General features: G+C 31.1%; 2 protein-coding genes across 3 annotated transcripts; one reads left to right on the plus strand and one right to left on the minus strand.

The window, feature by feature from the left end:
• Window positions 1-3,574: 3,574 nt before the first annotated feature.
• LOC126665282 (uncharacterized) lies at window positions 3,575-7,172 on the plus strand. Its single transcript, XM_050358037.1, has 4 exons — window positions 3,575-3,764; window positions 4,196-4,247; window positions 4,401-4,559; window positions 6,852-7,172. Exons 1-3 carry the CDS (start codon window positions 3,680-3,682, stop codon window positions 4,549-4,551), a joined length of 288 nt encoding a protein of 95 aa, XP_050213994.1. The 5' UTR covers window positions 3,575-3,679; the 3' UTR covers window positions 4,552-4,559; window positions 6,852-7,172.
• LOC126665281 (potassium channel KAT3) lies at window positions 4,617-14,717 on the minus strand. Of its 2 annotated transcripts, XM_050358035.2 has the most exons (13): window positions 14,468-14,714; window positions 14,036-14,248; window positions 11,593-11,754; window positions 11,459-11,516; window positions 10,450-10,767; window positions 7,572-7,811; window positions 7,326-7,424; window positions 7,210-7,242; window positions 6,419-6,604; window positions 6,252-6,329; window positions 5,881-5,944; window positions 5,248-5,400; window positions 4,617-4,923 (listed from the first exon to the last, which is right to left on the minus strand). In XM_050358035.2, the coding sequence occupies exons 1-13, from the start codon at window positions 14,653-14,655 to the stop codon at window positions 4,820-4,822; spliced, it is 1,896 nt and encodes a 631-aa protein (XP_050213992.1). In that variant the 5' UTR covers window positions 14,656-14,714; the 3' UTR covers window positions 4,617-4,819. The 2 variants fall into 2 exon arrangements, with proteins under 2 accessions (XP_050213992.1, XP_050213993.1); XM_050358036.2 differs by lacking the exons at window positions 4,617-4,923; window positions 5,248-5,400 and adding an exon at window positions 6,058-6,142 and having other exon boundaries at window positions 5,894-5,944; window positions 14,468-14,717.
• Window positions 14,718-15,990: the final 1,273 nt, after the last annotated feature.

Genomic DNA, 15,990 nt, shown 5'->3' on the forward strand with positions numbered 1-15,990 from the left:
TTTTGTAAAGGACGAGTCATCGACGGTTTATATTCACCATTCCGTACTACGAATTAAAACGCGGTTTTTTGGAGGAAGTGAAATTTTTAGAGTGTTTATCCCATGCAACCGTTGCGCCACGTCATTTTTACATCAAGCCAATGAACATTTGCGATAGGGAATCTTTTAATTATTACTTATTTTTTTTATCATTCAATTTTCCATATGGCTAACGCACAATTGGTTTGTTGCACGAATGACGTGGCGTAACGGTTGTGTGCAATAATTTTTCAAATTTTTATACTGCAAAGAAAAGAAATTTATTTTAATCAAAAAAATAATGGGTATAAATTTTTATAAATATGATTTTTTTTTGATAAAAATAAATATGAAATTTAACCATAAAATATTAAATTCTGTTATTCATTTTTATATTATCAACGTTCATTAACTTATTTTTTAATATATGTAATTAAATATAAAATATATTTCTTAAAAAAATGTTATTCTAATTAAATGTAGACAACCTTATAGTTCTATGTAGATAATCAAATTGTTAGTTACTCTCTTTTGTACACGAGGTATAGCCTAGTTGGTATACGCTCGCCGTACATTTCATAAAAGTTATGGGCTCGATTTTGCTCTCCGCCGGTGAATTTATTACAAATTATTGTTTCAAACTATCTCTAACATATACTATATTTTAGGAAAAGAAACGTAATACTGTAATTTTAATTAATCATACTATTGTACATTGACTATTCAAAAAGAGATTAAATAGTCATAAAAGTATGGTAAATATTAGACTGTAAACAGAGTTCAGTAAAATATTGAGTTAATCAAAAGAATTTCGAGACCATTGACATTTTTCATTATCATTTGATAAATAATTGAGATTTATCACAATTAAATTTCGATATTTACTCTTATTGTATTTCATGCAATGTTTGAATGTGACTAACTTTTAATTTTTCAACCATCAATATGAGGACTATATATGATGACCCAAAAAAAAACAAACTAAATTTCATATATTTAAGGTGCTTGAAAAAAGTGAGTGATGTACTCATATTTTCTTTTTGTCAAAAGTGCACTAAATATAAGTGCATAAATTTCTCATACGTTTTTTTTTTAAACTGATATTTGTTTTATAATAATTCTTTTTTTTTTTGATAATTTGGGGAGGGGGAAGCGCTTGTGGGAGGAATCGAACCACGACCTAGCAGTCTGCTGCTTAGCGCTTATACCATTTGAGCTATAGCTCATTGGTATAATAATTCTATTATCCTATAAGAGTTGTTTATATTATATATTAGTCATAACACACACATTTATATATGGATTCCCATATATGTATGTATCGTATACGTAAAAACATGTGCTTTTTCTAAAATTAGATGGTATATGAACCACTAATTGTATGCCAGCCTTTTTGCTTGTTAAATAAACACACATATGATTTGGCTTAAGAACTGAGTTTGGCATCTATATAATATATGAATATTGAATAACTTTCTATCTATATAAAATTTATGTCATTGTTGTTATTAATCACGCTTACGCAGTTCATTACCTAACTTATTAGAAGAAGTATTCAACATGATATATAGCAATTTGAGACCTATTTTAATACCATTCCTTGGCACATATTACGCCGGATAAACATATGTATAATAATTTTATCAAACACATATAATCAATTAAATTGTGTGACGGCAAATCATACGGTAATTGAAGAGCGTCCGAAATATGAGTTTTGATACCATTTTTCATTTGGTTTAAAAATAGAAAAATATACAATTAGAACCTTAATTATGTTAACTCAAAAATTTATGCTATTAAATACCAATACATTTTTTAATTACCCTAACTATTTTTTTAGGATTAAAATTCCCTCAAGTTCATTTTAAACCTGAGAGGGTCAATGTTCACGATTTACACCGCTAATTTGTAATGAACGGTGGCGTAGATAAAAAAAAAATAATTTTAATCAAATTAATGTACACCGTTCATTTTACGATAAACAGTTAGATCGTGAACATGAACTCTCAAGTTCATTGAACTTGAGGAAATTTCAATTCATTTTTTTAGGTAGTTATATTATTGAACAAACTAACACCTAATAAAAGCATTCACACGGTTATTGTACATTCATAATGAATGCAATAATCTTTTAAAAATTGAATTCATCCAATTTAATCGAACATTATTTTTTAGTAAACTAAACCTATTAGTTTCTTTTTTTTACTGCCTATAATGAATTATTATTTTTGAATCTATTTCCTATAATAAGTTATTCTGTTGTCAAGTGCATTAGACAAAATTCTTAGAAGCAAGTAAATTAAGAGTGGAATGTGGTGGTTACAGATCCTTGTTTCGAAAATACTGTTTCCTTTTTAACTTCTACGAAAGTAAAAGACAATATTTCAATTAATAGTCATTTAAATACTATTTTTTTAATAACAAGACATAAAATAAAAAAAATGTTATTTTTTCTTACCTTAGAAGTCACACGTGCTAGCCTGGTAGCTGCTACCTCCACAAGTACCAAAAAATTCTCAAATACTATATTATAAATAGAATTAAGAGGCACGATCCTAGTTTATTCTTATTCATTTAAGAAAAAAAATGATCAAGTTGTGTAGTATATGATTTTGTTTCCTAGAGAAAGATACGCTCTCTTTTGATATCCACACTCAGTTAGTATTTTAAAAGATGATCATAATTGTTGGATTAAGAACTAAATTTGCCATCTAATCTTTGTGATAACGTTCCGCATTCAAATTTAAAAAATGCGGTAATACTAGCGAGAAAACCTGATCAATGAGCCGTATGTCCATTCGATTTGCTTGGATTGAGTTTAGAGACTTATATTTCTACATTAAATTGGTATAAACTCGTGCATAAGACATTTTTTATACGTAAAATTGGATTTATGTAATTGATTAAACTCCAACACAGATCGAAAATGTCTGATCTGAGTTTGTATTCATTTAAGATACGAACCTAATTTGAATAATAAATATTTTGTCCAAATTAGGATTAAATTAAATTTAAGCTTACTTTAAAAAAAAGTAAAGTATCATTAGAAGCATCAATTTGGTAGTTCGATAGACTCAATTGCAGAAGGCAAGAACATAATGAGCGGCCATTCTTTACCTATTGGTTTTCTCAATTTTTTTTAATCTTTTCACCTGCTCTGTTTTGGGTCACTAACTTTTTTTTCACTTTTTCTGTTCTTTGATTCTACCACCGACTAAATTTGTAACACATATTCATATTTGGACACCGTGCTTTTACTTTTTAACCATTTATTGCACTGTAACTTTTTATATCACATTGTCAATTCAAGTAATCAAATAACATGATGAAATAGGGAAAGTGACATTAGCCATTTAAGATTTATTTTTTAAAAATTTATCAAATCCTACTCATATTTTACACGAGAAATAAATTTATGAACCGAAAATAATCTAAAAGAAATGAACCTGTACATCTGACTCGATTTGAATGGGCTTCAAGAGTTAAGGTCCGGTCCAAATTCAGCCCAGCTCACACATACAGTTTGTGCAATCGGTAGCGGTGATTTTGCTATTTAGTATTGTTAAAGTTCAAATCTTCTACTCGCGCCATTTCCTTAAAATCAGATTTCACTTGTTTGTTTAACACAGTGCCAGAAAAAGCTTTGTAACGATCTTTAATGGCGAATCCAACAGAAGTTATCGATGCTCAAGCTGTTTCCTCTTCTACAGAATCTGACTCTCAACTCTCTTCTCTTCTTTACGGTTCGTTTCTGTTGTTTTCTTTTTGACTCTTTTGAATCGCAATTTTGAACAGTTGATTTTGTGTTATCGTTCCTTCTTTTTTAATATTCAATTTTAATATGTGTTTTTTTTTGAAAAAATGGAATTAGTTTGCATGTTTAGGTTCTTGTGGATCTATTTATTTATTTTAGTTTAATTAGATCATGATATTCTGTTCAATTTTTCTATCATAATTTGCATAATAAATTAAGCTTGAGAATATTCTAAACGTTAATAAATGACTTCAAATTATCAAATTAATTGATTATGTTCAATCGAGAGTATTTTCATTTGTAGAATTAAAATAAAATGCGTGCTTAAATCCTAACTTGAAATTTATATATAATTTTTAGTATTTCTGTTCTAGTTTTTGAGTGTTTTTTTTTAATTAAAATTAAATGAATGTGTTGCAGATATGTCGCAGCAGGTCCAGATGTCAATGGCTAACATGCTTAAGATGATAGCGTGAGTTCATTATCAATGTTTTTTTCCTTCTTTTTGTGTCTAACTTTCAAAAAATGCAATCCATAATTACAATCAGTTTAGGTTTATTTTAAGTTGCATATTACATTGCTTAGTTATTCTTTTCAATACTTGAGATGAGATTCATCTCTACAGTGAAATTGATCAAAGCTCTGCTGGAATTACGGAAGAAATCGGAAAATGTAAAGATTCTGCATTCGAGAAGAAGAAGGATTTGGAGGAAGAGAAGGAAAAGTTTCAGAAAGCTGCTTATGCTGTATTAGATATGCTTAATAACAGATGCTAAGAGAAACTGTAAGTTCTTTACGCTCAAAAAATTGTGTTCCTACTACTTTGCAAGTGAGGTTTGAGTTTCTCAGAAATCACAACTTACATAATTCACATATATAGTTATCGATCAGATTGTATGTTTACACACAAACTTTACAGAGACACCAACACACATAAGAAATGCATTCATTACATAGGGTGTACAAAATTTGAACCCCATGTTCCATATTAGGCATCTTAAAATTTAAAAGAAATATTTGCAGCAGAAAATTGTATTGTGAGTTTCAGAAAATAAACAAGTGGTCATTTTCTCGTAATGCAGCTAATTCTTCCACTTCTGACCCGTCCTCCATGAGAATTGTGTTTCCTTGTTTGCCAAACTTGTTTTCTGCATCATGAGATGTAACAAAGGGCAGTATATTATTTTGGTTCAGTAGTAACTGTCTCTTATATAGTCCATAGCGTACTAGTAATAGACAAGAAAATCACAAAGTAAAAAAGATGAGACGAACATAAAAGTGAGGGTTAAGATTAAGTACTTCAATCTAATTGGAATAAACAATTAAATAATGTTGTTTGAGACAGTGAGAGTCAAACATGATTTAGCCACATTCAATTTTAGTGTCAGTGTGAACTGAGAGAGTTCAAATTAGTGGTAAACATCTGCATCATGTAGTTCAGCGTAGAGTAATAATCTGCAGAACATTGTTACCTGCTAATTTAAAAAGATCTTCTATTGAATCAGGCAAATGTATGAGTCTTCCAGATATGTGGTCTTCAGTTGAACTTTCTTCTGGATGATGCCCATGTATTATCACCCTTATTTGTTTTTTGATTGTAATTGGACTGCTAGTTTCTTGTCTTCCTGCAAAATTATTAGATTTAGTCTTCTACTTAAAAGTAAATTTATCTTTCTCAATATTGGAGAAACCAACTAATCCTCTTGTCAAGCAAGAAAGTTACAGATTTCAGACACAGGTAAACAGTGTAGTTTAATGACTGTAAGAGCACCATCTGAGAAACATCTAGTTCATTTTCCCTACCCAATCTGGGACAATACTTGGGATGACTTGTATTCATTACTCTATATTTTCCTCATGAATTTACTTAATGATGTAATGTTCACCACCAGCCAAAAAAAACACTAGCTGTCCAATAGAAGCGGATTTAAATTTATTGCAATCGTGGATTCAGTTGATTGAATTGTTCTCGTCATTAAGTTTTATTAGTTTGTGGAATAGTGCACAAAGAAACATGTTTAAACTTCGTTTTAATGAATTTTTTTGAAGCTATTAGTATTAAAAATAGGTAGAGATGGTTCAGGTCCCCTAGTTGACATGTTTACCTTCTGCACTTGCATCGTTGGGAGCATTTGTGGAATTTTGTGGCTGCTCATTCGTTGCCGGTTGCTGCAGGGAACATAAAATGACTTTTAGAGAATAATCTACAAATTGATAATGTTGTGAAATGTCAGTCATAAGAGGCCATTATGAACATATTTAAGTCGTTCAGAATGATGCACCAAACGCAGTCTTATAGCTCTACATCCCATTCTGATAGGTAAATCTTGTAGGTAGAGAATCATAGTGATTAAGATAGAATATCTTCTGCACAAAACAAATCTCATTGTAACTAGATTGGCTTGTGCTGTGATCTGGATTCTGTACCTCTAATAAATCATGTCAGACAGTAATTATGTCGAAGATAAAGATATACCTCTACATTCATTTCACCCAGCAATTCTGTCAGGAAAGGTATTTCTTCTAGTATCTCTGGTTTTAGTCCCTTCAAGTACTGGGAAAAAAAAGCATAGGTTCAGAGTTATATCATTATGCAACTTTTGGCATATTACTACTTATTTTGAGACAATAATTTTATTAAACCTGGAGAAAATTGGACATAATTGTTTTCCCATCGTCACTAAGTGGCTGCACAATTTGCTTAAAATGCTGATGGCTCATCCTGATGACTTGGGAAAGCCTCCTGGTTCTCACTGTATAGGGCTGTGGGATATTGAAAATAACTCCTATTTCTCCTGCCATCTCTCCCGCTCCTAGTCTTAGCAGAAACTGAAAGAAAACTTATGAATATAGATCTTTACTATTGGAAAACTTAGCTAGTTACATGGTGTTAGGACAGATATTGAATTAATTTCGTCTTTTAATCCTTACATAAACTTGTCTATTCATTAAATTTTGTCAAAATGCTTTGAAATTTGTATTAGTGAGATTTGCTTATTTCTTGTGCACAGAAAAATGTATAATGGAGTTGCTATCCTAATAATATGCTAACGCTTTTGATGATTTCAATCCTCAGGGTTGGGCGGACTGTAAAGAGTTTATTATCTTCACGAGGTGGTCTGTCTTGTGTTGATTACCTTCACGAGGTGGTCTGTCTTTATGTTGATTACTTAAAGCTACCAGTATATGTGAGACTTGAGATACTATATCTTGTGCATTTTCTTCCTCCACAATCGATTGCAGTGATGCTTAAAGCACGTTTCTTATACTTTATAAGACGGTTTCCATGTTAAGCATATTATAATGACAATGGTTGTAATGTTCTCAAAGTCAAAGCTGTATACGAAATTGTTGGTTCGATGGTAACTTTAGCAGAAAATAAAATCTCTTTGACGAAGTAATTTGTTAGACACATTGTATATATTAGGAAATACCTGCTCTGTTCCATTCTTGTAGGTCAGCAAGTCCTGCAATTGAAATTTAGCTCAGTTTCACTTGGAGTAAAGATTATATATAGAATTTATATGTGAGAAAAAGAGAGGTGTCGTACCACTTCTCCAGATACCAAAATGTAGAAATCTGTTGGGAATTCATTTTGTAAAATAATTTCCACCTTGGGTGGATAGTATTCTGCTTTCATGTCCGACACCTGAGAAAGGCCAGTCTTGTTTTACACTCCTAAAGGTAATTACCATTTTCTTTTTAAAATAAATATTTTTAAGTAACTTGTGTCGTTCTTACAGTTGTAGCATCAATAAATGTTGATTATAATGGGGAGAGTGAAGGATATGTTTACCATCTGGGTAATAAGATCTTCAGAGACTCCTTTGACCAGATAGGCCTTCTCAACTGTGTTATGGAAAAGATGGCGAGAAATGCTTGACCTTATTGCCTTGGGTAAGTCCTCTAACACTTCTTCTTGCTGTAATTCTGCTGTCTTGAATTTGAGTTGCATATGTGCTAGCATTTGGTCTTTTAACCCTTCAGGAAGTCTATTCTTGCTTGCGTATCTTAATATTTGGTTAATTGCATCTCTCTGTCAAATCATATATTACCACTCACTTAAAAATTAAAATATTTACTATCTGCACTTCTTTTTTTCGTTAGATTATTCAGTATTGGTTGATATTGTAGGGATTTTTAAGTAGTAGCAGTTAAGTGTGACTAGTCCGGACCGTAGACTGGGCCTGGCCAAGTCTGGATAGGGCCCAACCTGACTTGACTCTTCAATCTACAAGCCCGAACTTGGCCCAGATTTGCTTTTAATCACCCAAATCTAGGAATGTGCATCGGTTGATTCGGTCACCGAACATAATTAACTGTTACCGAATTTTTCATAACCATAACCATAGTCGAATTAAAACCGAACTGAAATAATTATTTAGTTGGGTCGCAAAACAACCGAATAATAAATTGTCATTAATATTAATTATTACAAATTAATTTTGGTGTTAATTTATAATTAATTACAAATTTAAAAGCAAAATTGATATGTAAGTCCTATAAATTTGGTCGATTCAATTAGGCTTAATCCATATAGAGGCCCCTGTACTTTACCCTTTTTCCGTAGGTCCTTATACTTCATTTTTGTATTATCTGGTCCTCCTACTTAACTATCTTTGATTTTCAGGTCCTTTTTGAGTTTTTTCCAGTCGTTTACTTAATTTTTTTTTCTCTTCCAATCCCTCTACTTACAATCTATTTTTCCTCAAATCACACAAAAGGACTGAAAAAAACTCAAAAAGGACCTAAAAATAAAAAATAGGTAAGTAGAGAGAACATATAATATAAAAATGAAGTATAAGGACGTACCGAAAAAAAAAGTGTAAAGTATAGGGGCCTCTAGATGAGTTTGGCCATTCAATTAATTCAAAAAATTTCCTAAAAGTCGAATCACATTGAATTAACCAAAATTTTCAAAATTACTAGCCATAGTCGAACCAAAATAAAATTTCGGTTTGGTTCGATGAGTTAATATAATTATACCGAATATTGCATAAATATCATATCCAAATCCGGCTCATAAATTAGGTTTATGCAGAATGGAACTTGACTTTTTCAGGTTATTAATTTTAGGGCTAATAATCACCCACGGCCCCTGACTTTAGGGGTACCTTACGACAAACCCCCTGATAAAAAAAAACGATCAGTAAACCCCCTAATCTTTGTGGCGGCGCTCGCTAAACCCCTTTTGGACGAAAATACCCCTGGCGCCGTCTTTTTTGGTCAACTGACTTTCAAAAAAAAAAAAAAAAAAAATCTGACAGCGCCACGTCAGCTGACACGTCATCAAAAATTCATAAAAAATTAAAACACCTAAAATACCCCCATATTTAATTAAAAATTAAATAAAATAACTCAACTCAACTTTATCTAACCCAAACAATTCAATCAACCCAAACACAAACGACCCAACCACCGCCACCCGACCAACCCGCCACCCGACCACCGCCGGAAAATTTTCCGGTCATCTTCTCCGAGATGACCGGAAAATTTTCCGGTCATACTCAGATCTGTTCTTGGAACAGATCCACCATGGATCTGTTCCAAGAACAGATCCGGTGGATCTGTTCAAGAACAGATCCACCGTGGATCTGTTCTTGACAGATCCACCGTGGATCTGTTCTTGACAGATCCACACCATGGATCTGTTCAAGAACAGATCCCACGCAATGCAGAGAATCATGAGAATCCAGTTGACTTCAGGGATATAAATCTGGCCGTGTATCTCGTCAGAGGTGTGAATAACCTTCACTTTCGGAAAGCAGCCAAGTGACTGGCTCTGGTTTATGATAGAAAAAGTTCCACTGATGATTGCTTGGCTTCCTACCACAGAAGCAAGTATAGCTATTACCAGCACTGGGATTCTCAAAGTTTCTGCACCAAATCGAGAACTTTTAACTCATCATGAAATCATTTGCAGAACATATTTAGATTTTGCTTTTTCATAAATTCAAACAGAACAGATATTAATTTTATGCGCATTGTTACGCCAAGAATGATGAATGTATTACCTGGGACAGAGATATAAAAGCCAATATGATGGCTGTTATCATGGTGGATCTGTTCCAAGAACAGATCTGAGTATGACCGGAAAATTTTCCGGTCATCTCGGAGAAGATGACCGGAAAATTTTCCGGCGGTGGTCGGGCGGTGGGTTGGTCGGGTGGCGGTGGTTGGGTCGGTTAATTAAATGGTTTAGATTGAGTTGATTTATTTTATTTTTGTCTTTTTCTAAATTAAATTAGGGGTATTTTGGGTGTTTAAAATTTTTATGGTATTTTGCTGACGTGGCAGCTGACGTGGCGCCGTCAGATTTTTTTTTTTTTTCAAAAAAATGACAGTTGACTGAAAAAAACGGCGCCAGGGGTATTTTCGTCATATTTGGGGTTTAGGGGGTTTAGCGAGCGCCGCCGCAAAGATTAGGGGGTTTACTGATCGTTTTTTTTTATCAGGGGGTTTGTCGTAAGGTACCCCTAAAGTCAGGGGCCGTGGGTGATTATTAGCCTAATTTTAGGTTAAATAAAGTCTATGTCCGCCCAGGAAAAAGAAGATTAGTCTCGAACTCGGCCTGGATCTATTATTCAGGCCTGCGCACCATGCACAAGTCTAAGTACAACTAAGTGAGGTATCTTCTATGGAGAATAGATAGATTTAGGGGAGGGAAAATTTACCATGGCAAAAGTTCGAACGGCACTATGGACAATGAGATTGGTCATGTTTCCGATGATATAAGCAGTGAGGCCAATGTTAAAAAGCATGTAAAGCATATTGAAAATTTTCTCTCCTGTATTGACTGCATGCAAGTCTCCATAGCCAACGGTGGTGAGAGTAACAATAGACCAGTAAATAGAATAGGTGTAACCTAGCCAGATGCTTCTGTGTTTGAAATCTTGGACTTGACTTCCTATCCATGTGTGATCTGGCGGATCATGATGTGCGGCCAGCCAGTAGTAGAAGCATCCTGCTGAATGCACTGCAAATAGTGTGACCTGCCCAGGATTGAAGTGAAACTTTATGAGACATTTATATAGATAGATACCAAGTAACTAGTTGTGCTTAGAGATGAGTTGTCTAGAAAACTCGTTTGCTCGGTTCACATATTTACCGATCAAACCACAATATGAAAAAGCTGTTAAAAATCTTATTTAAAATTAGTGATATTTTTAAATTACTAATTGAACTAGTATTTTGAGAGTCAAATTGGTTTGGATGGTTCAATCGGTTTGATTATGAATTGAATGTCTGTTTGGTTTGATTTTTCTTGAAAGATTGAATTTTTAATTCAACCGCTTTAAACCTAGAAAATTGAACAAACCGGTAAATTATTGAACCTATGGAACCGTAAAAACTGATTGATTTTTATTAATTCAATAATAATCATTTTTGAAAATATAAAATCCCACATAAAAGGTGTAATTATATTTTTTTATTATTCTAAGAGAATTTTATATATAATGTATATAAATTTAGAATATCTATACTATTGAATAAGATTATAAATATATATATTCTTCTAAGTGGTTAAACTGGCTGAACCGTGAACCGATGGCCATACCAGTTTGGCAACCAGTTTGTTAGATAATTGATGCAACATCTGAGGAATTGTTTTAGTTAAGTTGAAATCTAAGAAGAAAAGAAACATTTGAGAGATGAGATAATTAAGGAACAGTGAATGCTTACAGTGAGTAGTTTAAAGAGTCTAGTATAAAAGTAGCTGAAGCGAGCGTCTTTCTCTAGCCTGGAGAAAAATAATTGATGATAAGTTTGAGCAAGTGTTATGATGTAGTTAGGTGAAATTAAATTAATAGTAATACCTTGCAAAGAGTTCACTAACACGTCTGAGTCGCCAGAGGCGAAGCAGATTGAGGATGCCGAAGACCTGACCTCGGTTTATTTTACCGGTGAAAATTCTGTATATAAGTTGAAATGGCAAAGTTGATGCTATGTCCATAGGGAATCCTAAGCTTGTTACGTACCTAAAAACAAAAATGTCAAACGTTAAGGCAGCTGCCTTATGTTCATACATATTAAGAAAAGGGTGAGGATTTTCGCACTCCTTCTATTCATATTCGAACTCCACTTTGTTATGAACAGACTATATTACCCTCTCTTTTAATATTTGTAACTTTTTGTATTTCCGGCTCATCCCTCACACACCAACTTTCATGAATTCATCACCAGCTCTGTTAACACATTTTTTATCCTACTTTTTAATCATTTCAACAATAAATTCTTACACTTTAATTCATAAAAATTAAATTCTTATATTCTTATTAAAATTCAGTTATGATGATTAAAAATCATTTTTTTTCTTATTTCAAATCATATATGTTTACTTTTATTTATAAAGATAAATTATTACATTTTAATTTGTTCAAAACAAGATTTTAAGTTTTTATTACAATGAGATTCTTAAAAATAGTTATTTTCATTTGTAATATTTTTAATCAATGGTGATTAAATTAAATTATTTTCAATGATGTTTAAATTAATATTTATTACTTAAAATTTAACTAATAACACAAATATGATAAGTTTATTTTAACTGAAAAAAATTAATATTACATGTTTTTATAAATTAAATTAATATCAAGTTTATTGAAAAAATCATATGCAATTGCAAAATAAGAGTACAACATCGTAGTAGTAGTTGAAGAAAAGTACTTAAAAATATTAGAGTATGGTGTCAATTTAACTATTTAATATTAAATTTATTAAAATATTCAATATTTTATTAACATAATTATTTAATTTTTAATATTCTTAAAATAATGAATTAAACTCACCTTTTACTTATATTTGCTTAATTCATATTTACCTGTAATGTTAAGACATAAATAAGTCATACTCAAATATATGAAGAAAGAATTCAAATCTAAAATAGTTTCAATTTTATAATAAATCTGATTTTTTCAATAATTTTTTTTATATAAAATTTGGAGACGAGAAATCAGGAAAAGCACCCGAGAATCTCAACTAGGTTGACACACTCTTAGCGTATGCATCTTTTTCAATAAATTTGATAGTAAATTAATTTAAAAAAAATATGTAATGTTAATTGTTTAGTTAAATAAACTTATCATAATTGTATTATTAGTTTAATTTTAAATATAATATATTAATTTAACATCACTGAAAATAATTTCGTTTGATCACCACCGTACATTTTTGAATAAATAATTTATATACTTCTAAAAAATATTAAAAATGAAAATAACTATTTTTAAAAATCTCATTTTTATAAAACTGCAAGATCTTGTTTTTGACAAATTGAAGTGTAGTAGTTTGTCTTTATAAATAAAAATAATCAGATTTAATTTAGAATTGAAAAAAGAAATTGATTTTCATTCATTCTAAATGAATTTTAATTAGAATATAAGAATTTTATTTTTATGAATAAAAACGCAAAAATTTAATGGTAAAAGGATTAAAAAAATAAGACAACGAATGCATTAATAGGGCTGGTGATAAATTCATCAAACAAAGAAAAAATTAAAAATTGGTGGGTGAGGGATGAGCCGGGAAAACAAAAGGTTACATAAATTAATAGAGAGGGTAATATAGTCTGTTCATAACATAGTGGAGTGCGAATATAAATGGAAGGAGTGTGAAAATCCCCACCCTTAAGAAAATTAGTGATTCTTAGTTTATTGATTTTTTAAAAATATTCCGTACTCCTATATTGTTTTAGAAGAAAATGAGTTACTCTATAAAACATCACTTTATTGTATGGGATAAAAAATTAATTATCTTATAATGAACAAGGTGAAGTTAAAAAAGGTTAATATTTTAATTTATATGGTAACGACTTCAACCCGTGTGACGATTCTCCCTTTGACCACCATGCTGAATGACAAAAACTTGATTACTACTACAACTAATTCTTAATAGCCTATGCTTGCATAGAGACAAATGCCTTGTTGGATGTATGCATAGGTAGAAAGAAAATAGGTTGGTTTCAATTCATCAAGCAGCTTGAATTTTTATTTAACATGATAATTGTAGAGCTTTTATATTTAAAAGGTTTATAGTCTAATTCTTGAAAATCTTTATTTAATTAATTAATATACAGAATAGAATGAATATGTGCTATTTTACGTTTCAAGTGCGGAACATTTAAAAAAAATTATATTCGCGAATTTTTCACATAATAGTCTAAACTTTTAGGTAAATTAATTATTTAACAAACTTATTAGAGGAAAATAATAAAGAATATATGATATCGGACTATAAGGTAAGAAGAAGAAAATTATATACCTTGTAGCAATTTTCTTGTGATCATCAACAAGAAGATATGTAGTTTTGTCCAAATAAGCCACAAAAAAAGTTAAGATGATGTCAGTAGCAAAGAAAGCATCAACCACCAAATCAACAGGCATGAAACCTATTGATGCTTTCTTGAAAGCTAGCTCAAAGGGTGACACCCATGCTGAGTATATCACCAATACTACCAGAAACGTTTGCCATAACCTTCACCACCAAAAACAATTTCATCTCTCTAAATATATTATTTAATCAAGAATTACAAAAATAAAATAAAAAGATTGTTAATTTGTGACTATGACGGAATTTCCATCATAAATTATGATCGACGTTTAAGAATTTGTTCCGTCATAGATTTAACAGTCATAAATCTACGGTATTTTCTGTAGTGTCTAAAAGTTTAGTTATATATATTTATTTATTTACCTGTATCTGCGGTCATAAGGAGCTATAACATATTTCTTGAGTTCTAAGTATCCTTCATCAACAACAGTTCCAAAGGCAGGTAAGAGACTGCTCGAAACAGATGCCAAATTCTTTATCATATCTGTGCTTGATCTTCTCCGAAATAGCCATGGCAGCGGCGCCGTCGCCGGTGAAATCTTCGCTGGCATTCTTGAGCGGAGACAAAAGATGTGTTTTGATGATATTATAGTTTAGTTTATGCTGTAAGACTTTTGTTTATATATGGAGATGATGATAACAATATTACATTATTATGATTAAAAAAATGGGATTAAAAAAAGGTTAAAGAGTTGACATGCAACCTTTGAAATCTGAAATGTATATCAAATAGAAGAGTGTCAGGTCACTACCTAATCAGATCTTTGGAATTTTTCTATAAATCATGGATAGGTTTTCCTGTTAAAAATAGAAATATGTAATGTAGCTATAAATGCTATGTTTTTATATTAACAAAATGGGATTCTGCAAGTTAACGCGGTGAGGTTTCTTATTTTTATTATTATCAATATTTTAAGAACTAAATCAGAAGTGTCGGGTTCAATTAGTTTGATAGAGAAGTACTTCCGGTTTGATTTTTGAAAAATTAGAAATGTGGTTCAATCTTATTTACGGAAGGACTACATTCAAAATCTTCATTGTTTTAATTATGAAAATAACTGCCGCCATTTCTTGAACAAATTCAAGATTTGAAACAAAACTGCCATAAATTTTGTTTGTTTACACCTAAAATCCTTATCTAATGTGTTGGAAAAGAAGTCTTGTTGAAAACCGGTGATTTTATGTGGCTATTATCACTATTTTGTGATAAAATTCGAATTCTCATAAAAAATTATTTTATGTGTATATTATTTTAGCGTGATTTTTTTATCTCTATTTTGGCCTAGGTAACACGGATACTAGGAAACACATATACTTAAATATTTTTGCGTTTTCCGTGTTATAAACCCAAAACTATTTGAAAACTCATTTGAAATCAAATCTATTATAATAAAGTTTATTATTTAAATTACCTACTATATATCATACTTAAATATTTGTAGAATTATATGTTATTTTTACTCTATCTAGATCTCATCAATTATTCATAAAAATTGTCATTCAAATTTGCTAAGTTAAAGTGTCCCTTGTGAAATTTTTTGTACTCCTTGTGAGGTTATTGTACTCTTTGTGAGGTTAAAGTATTCCTTGTGAGATTTTGTACTCCTTGTGAGGTTAGTATTCCTTGTGAAGTTTTGTACTCCTTGTGAGGTTAAAGTACATTGACGAAGGTCTCTACCGTCTGAAATGTTCAAGATAAGTTATGATGCAGCTTTAAATTTTAATAACAGATTTGTAGTTATTGGTATGATATGTATGTATATTTCGAGTTTTATCTCTTATTTTAGTTTTCGTTGTCTTTCAGGAATAATATCATCCGAAGTTGCAGAGCCATTGAACATAAGGCGAGAAAGATATACCATCAATAATAGAAGTCATAATTCTTA

This window comes from Mercurialis annua, linkage group LG1-X (genome assembly GCF_937616625.2).
Source record: "Mercurialis annua linkage group LG1-X, ddMerAnnu1.2, whole genome shotgun sequence".
Taxonomy (NCBI): Eukaryota; Viridiplantae; Streptophyta; class Magnoliopsida; order Malpighiales; family Euphorbiaceae; genus Mercurialis; species Mercurialis annua.

Coding starts and splice junctions, on each gene's coding strand:
- LOC126665282 (XM_050358037.1), top strand. CDS start 3,680: ATGGCGAATCCAACAGAAGTTATCGATGCTCAAGCTGTTTCCTCTTCT. Junction 3,765..4,195: donor ACTCTCTTCTCTTCTTTACG/GTTCGTTTCTGT, acceptor AATGTGTTGCAG/ATATGTCGCAGCAGGTCCAG. Junction 4,248..4,400: donor AACATGCTTAAGATGATAGC/GTGAGTTCATTA, acceptor TCATCTCTACAG/TGAAATTGATCAAAGCTCTG.
- LOC126665281 (XM_050358035.2), bottom strand. CDS start 14,655: ATGCCAGCGAAGATTTCACCGGCGACGGCGCCGCTGCCATGGCTATTT. Junction 10,768..11,458: donor GACTCTTTAAACTACTCACT/GTAAGCATTCAC, acceptor AATCCTGGGCAG/GTCACACTATTTGCAGTGCA. Junction 7,812..10,449: donor CCGTTCGAACTTTTGCCATG/GTAAATTTTCCC, acceptor ATGATTTGACAG/AGAGATGCAATTAACCAAAT.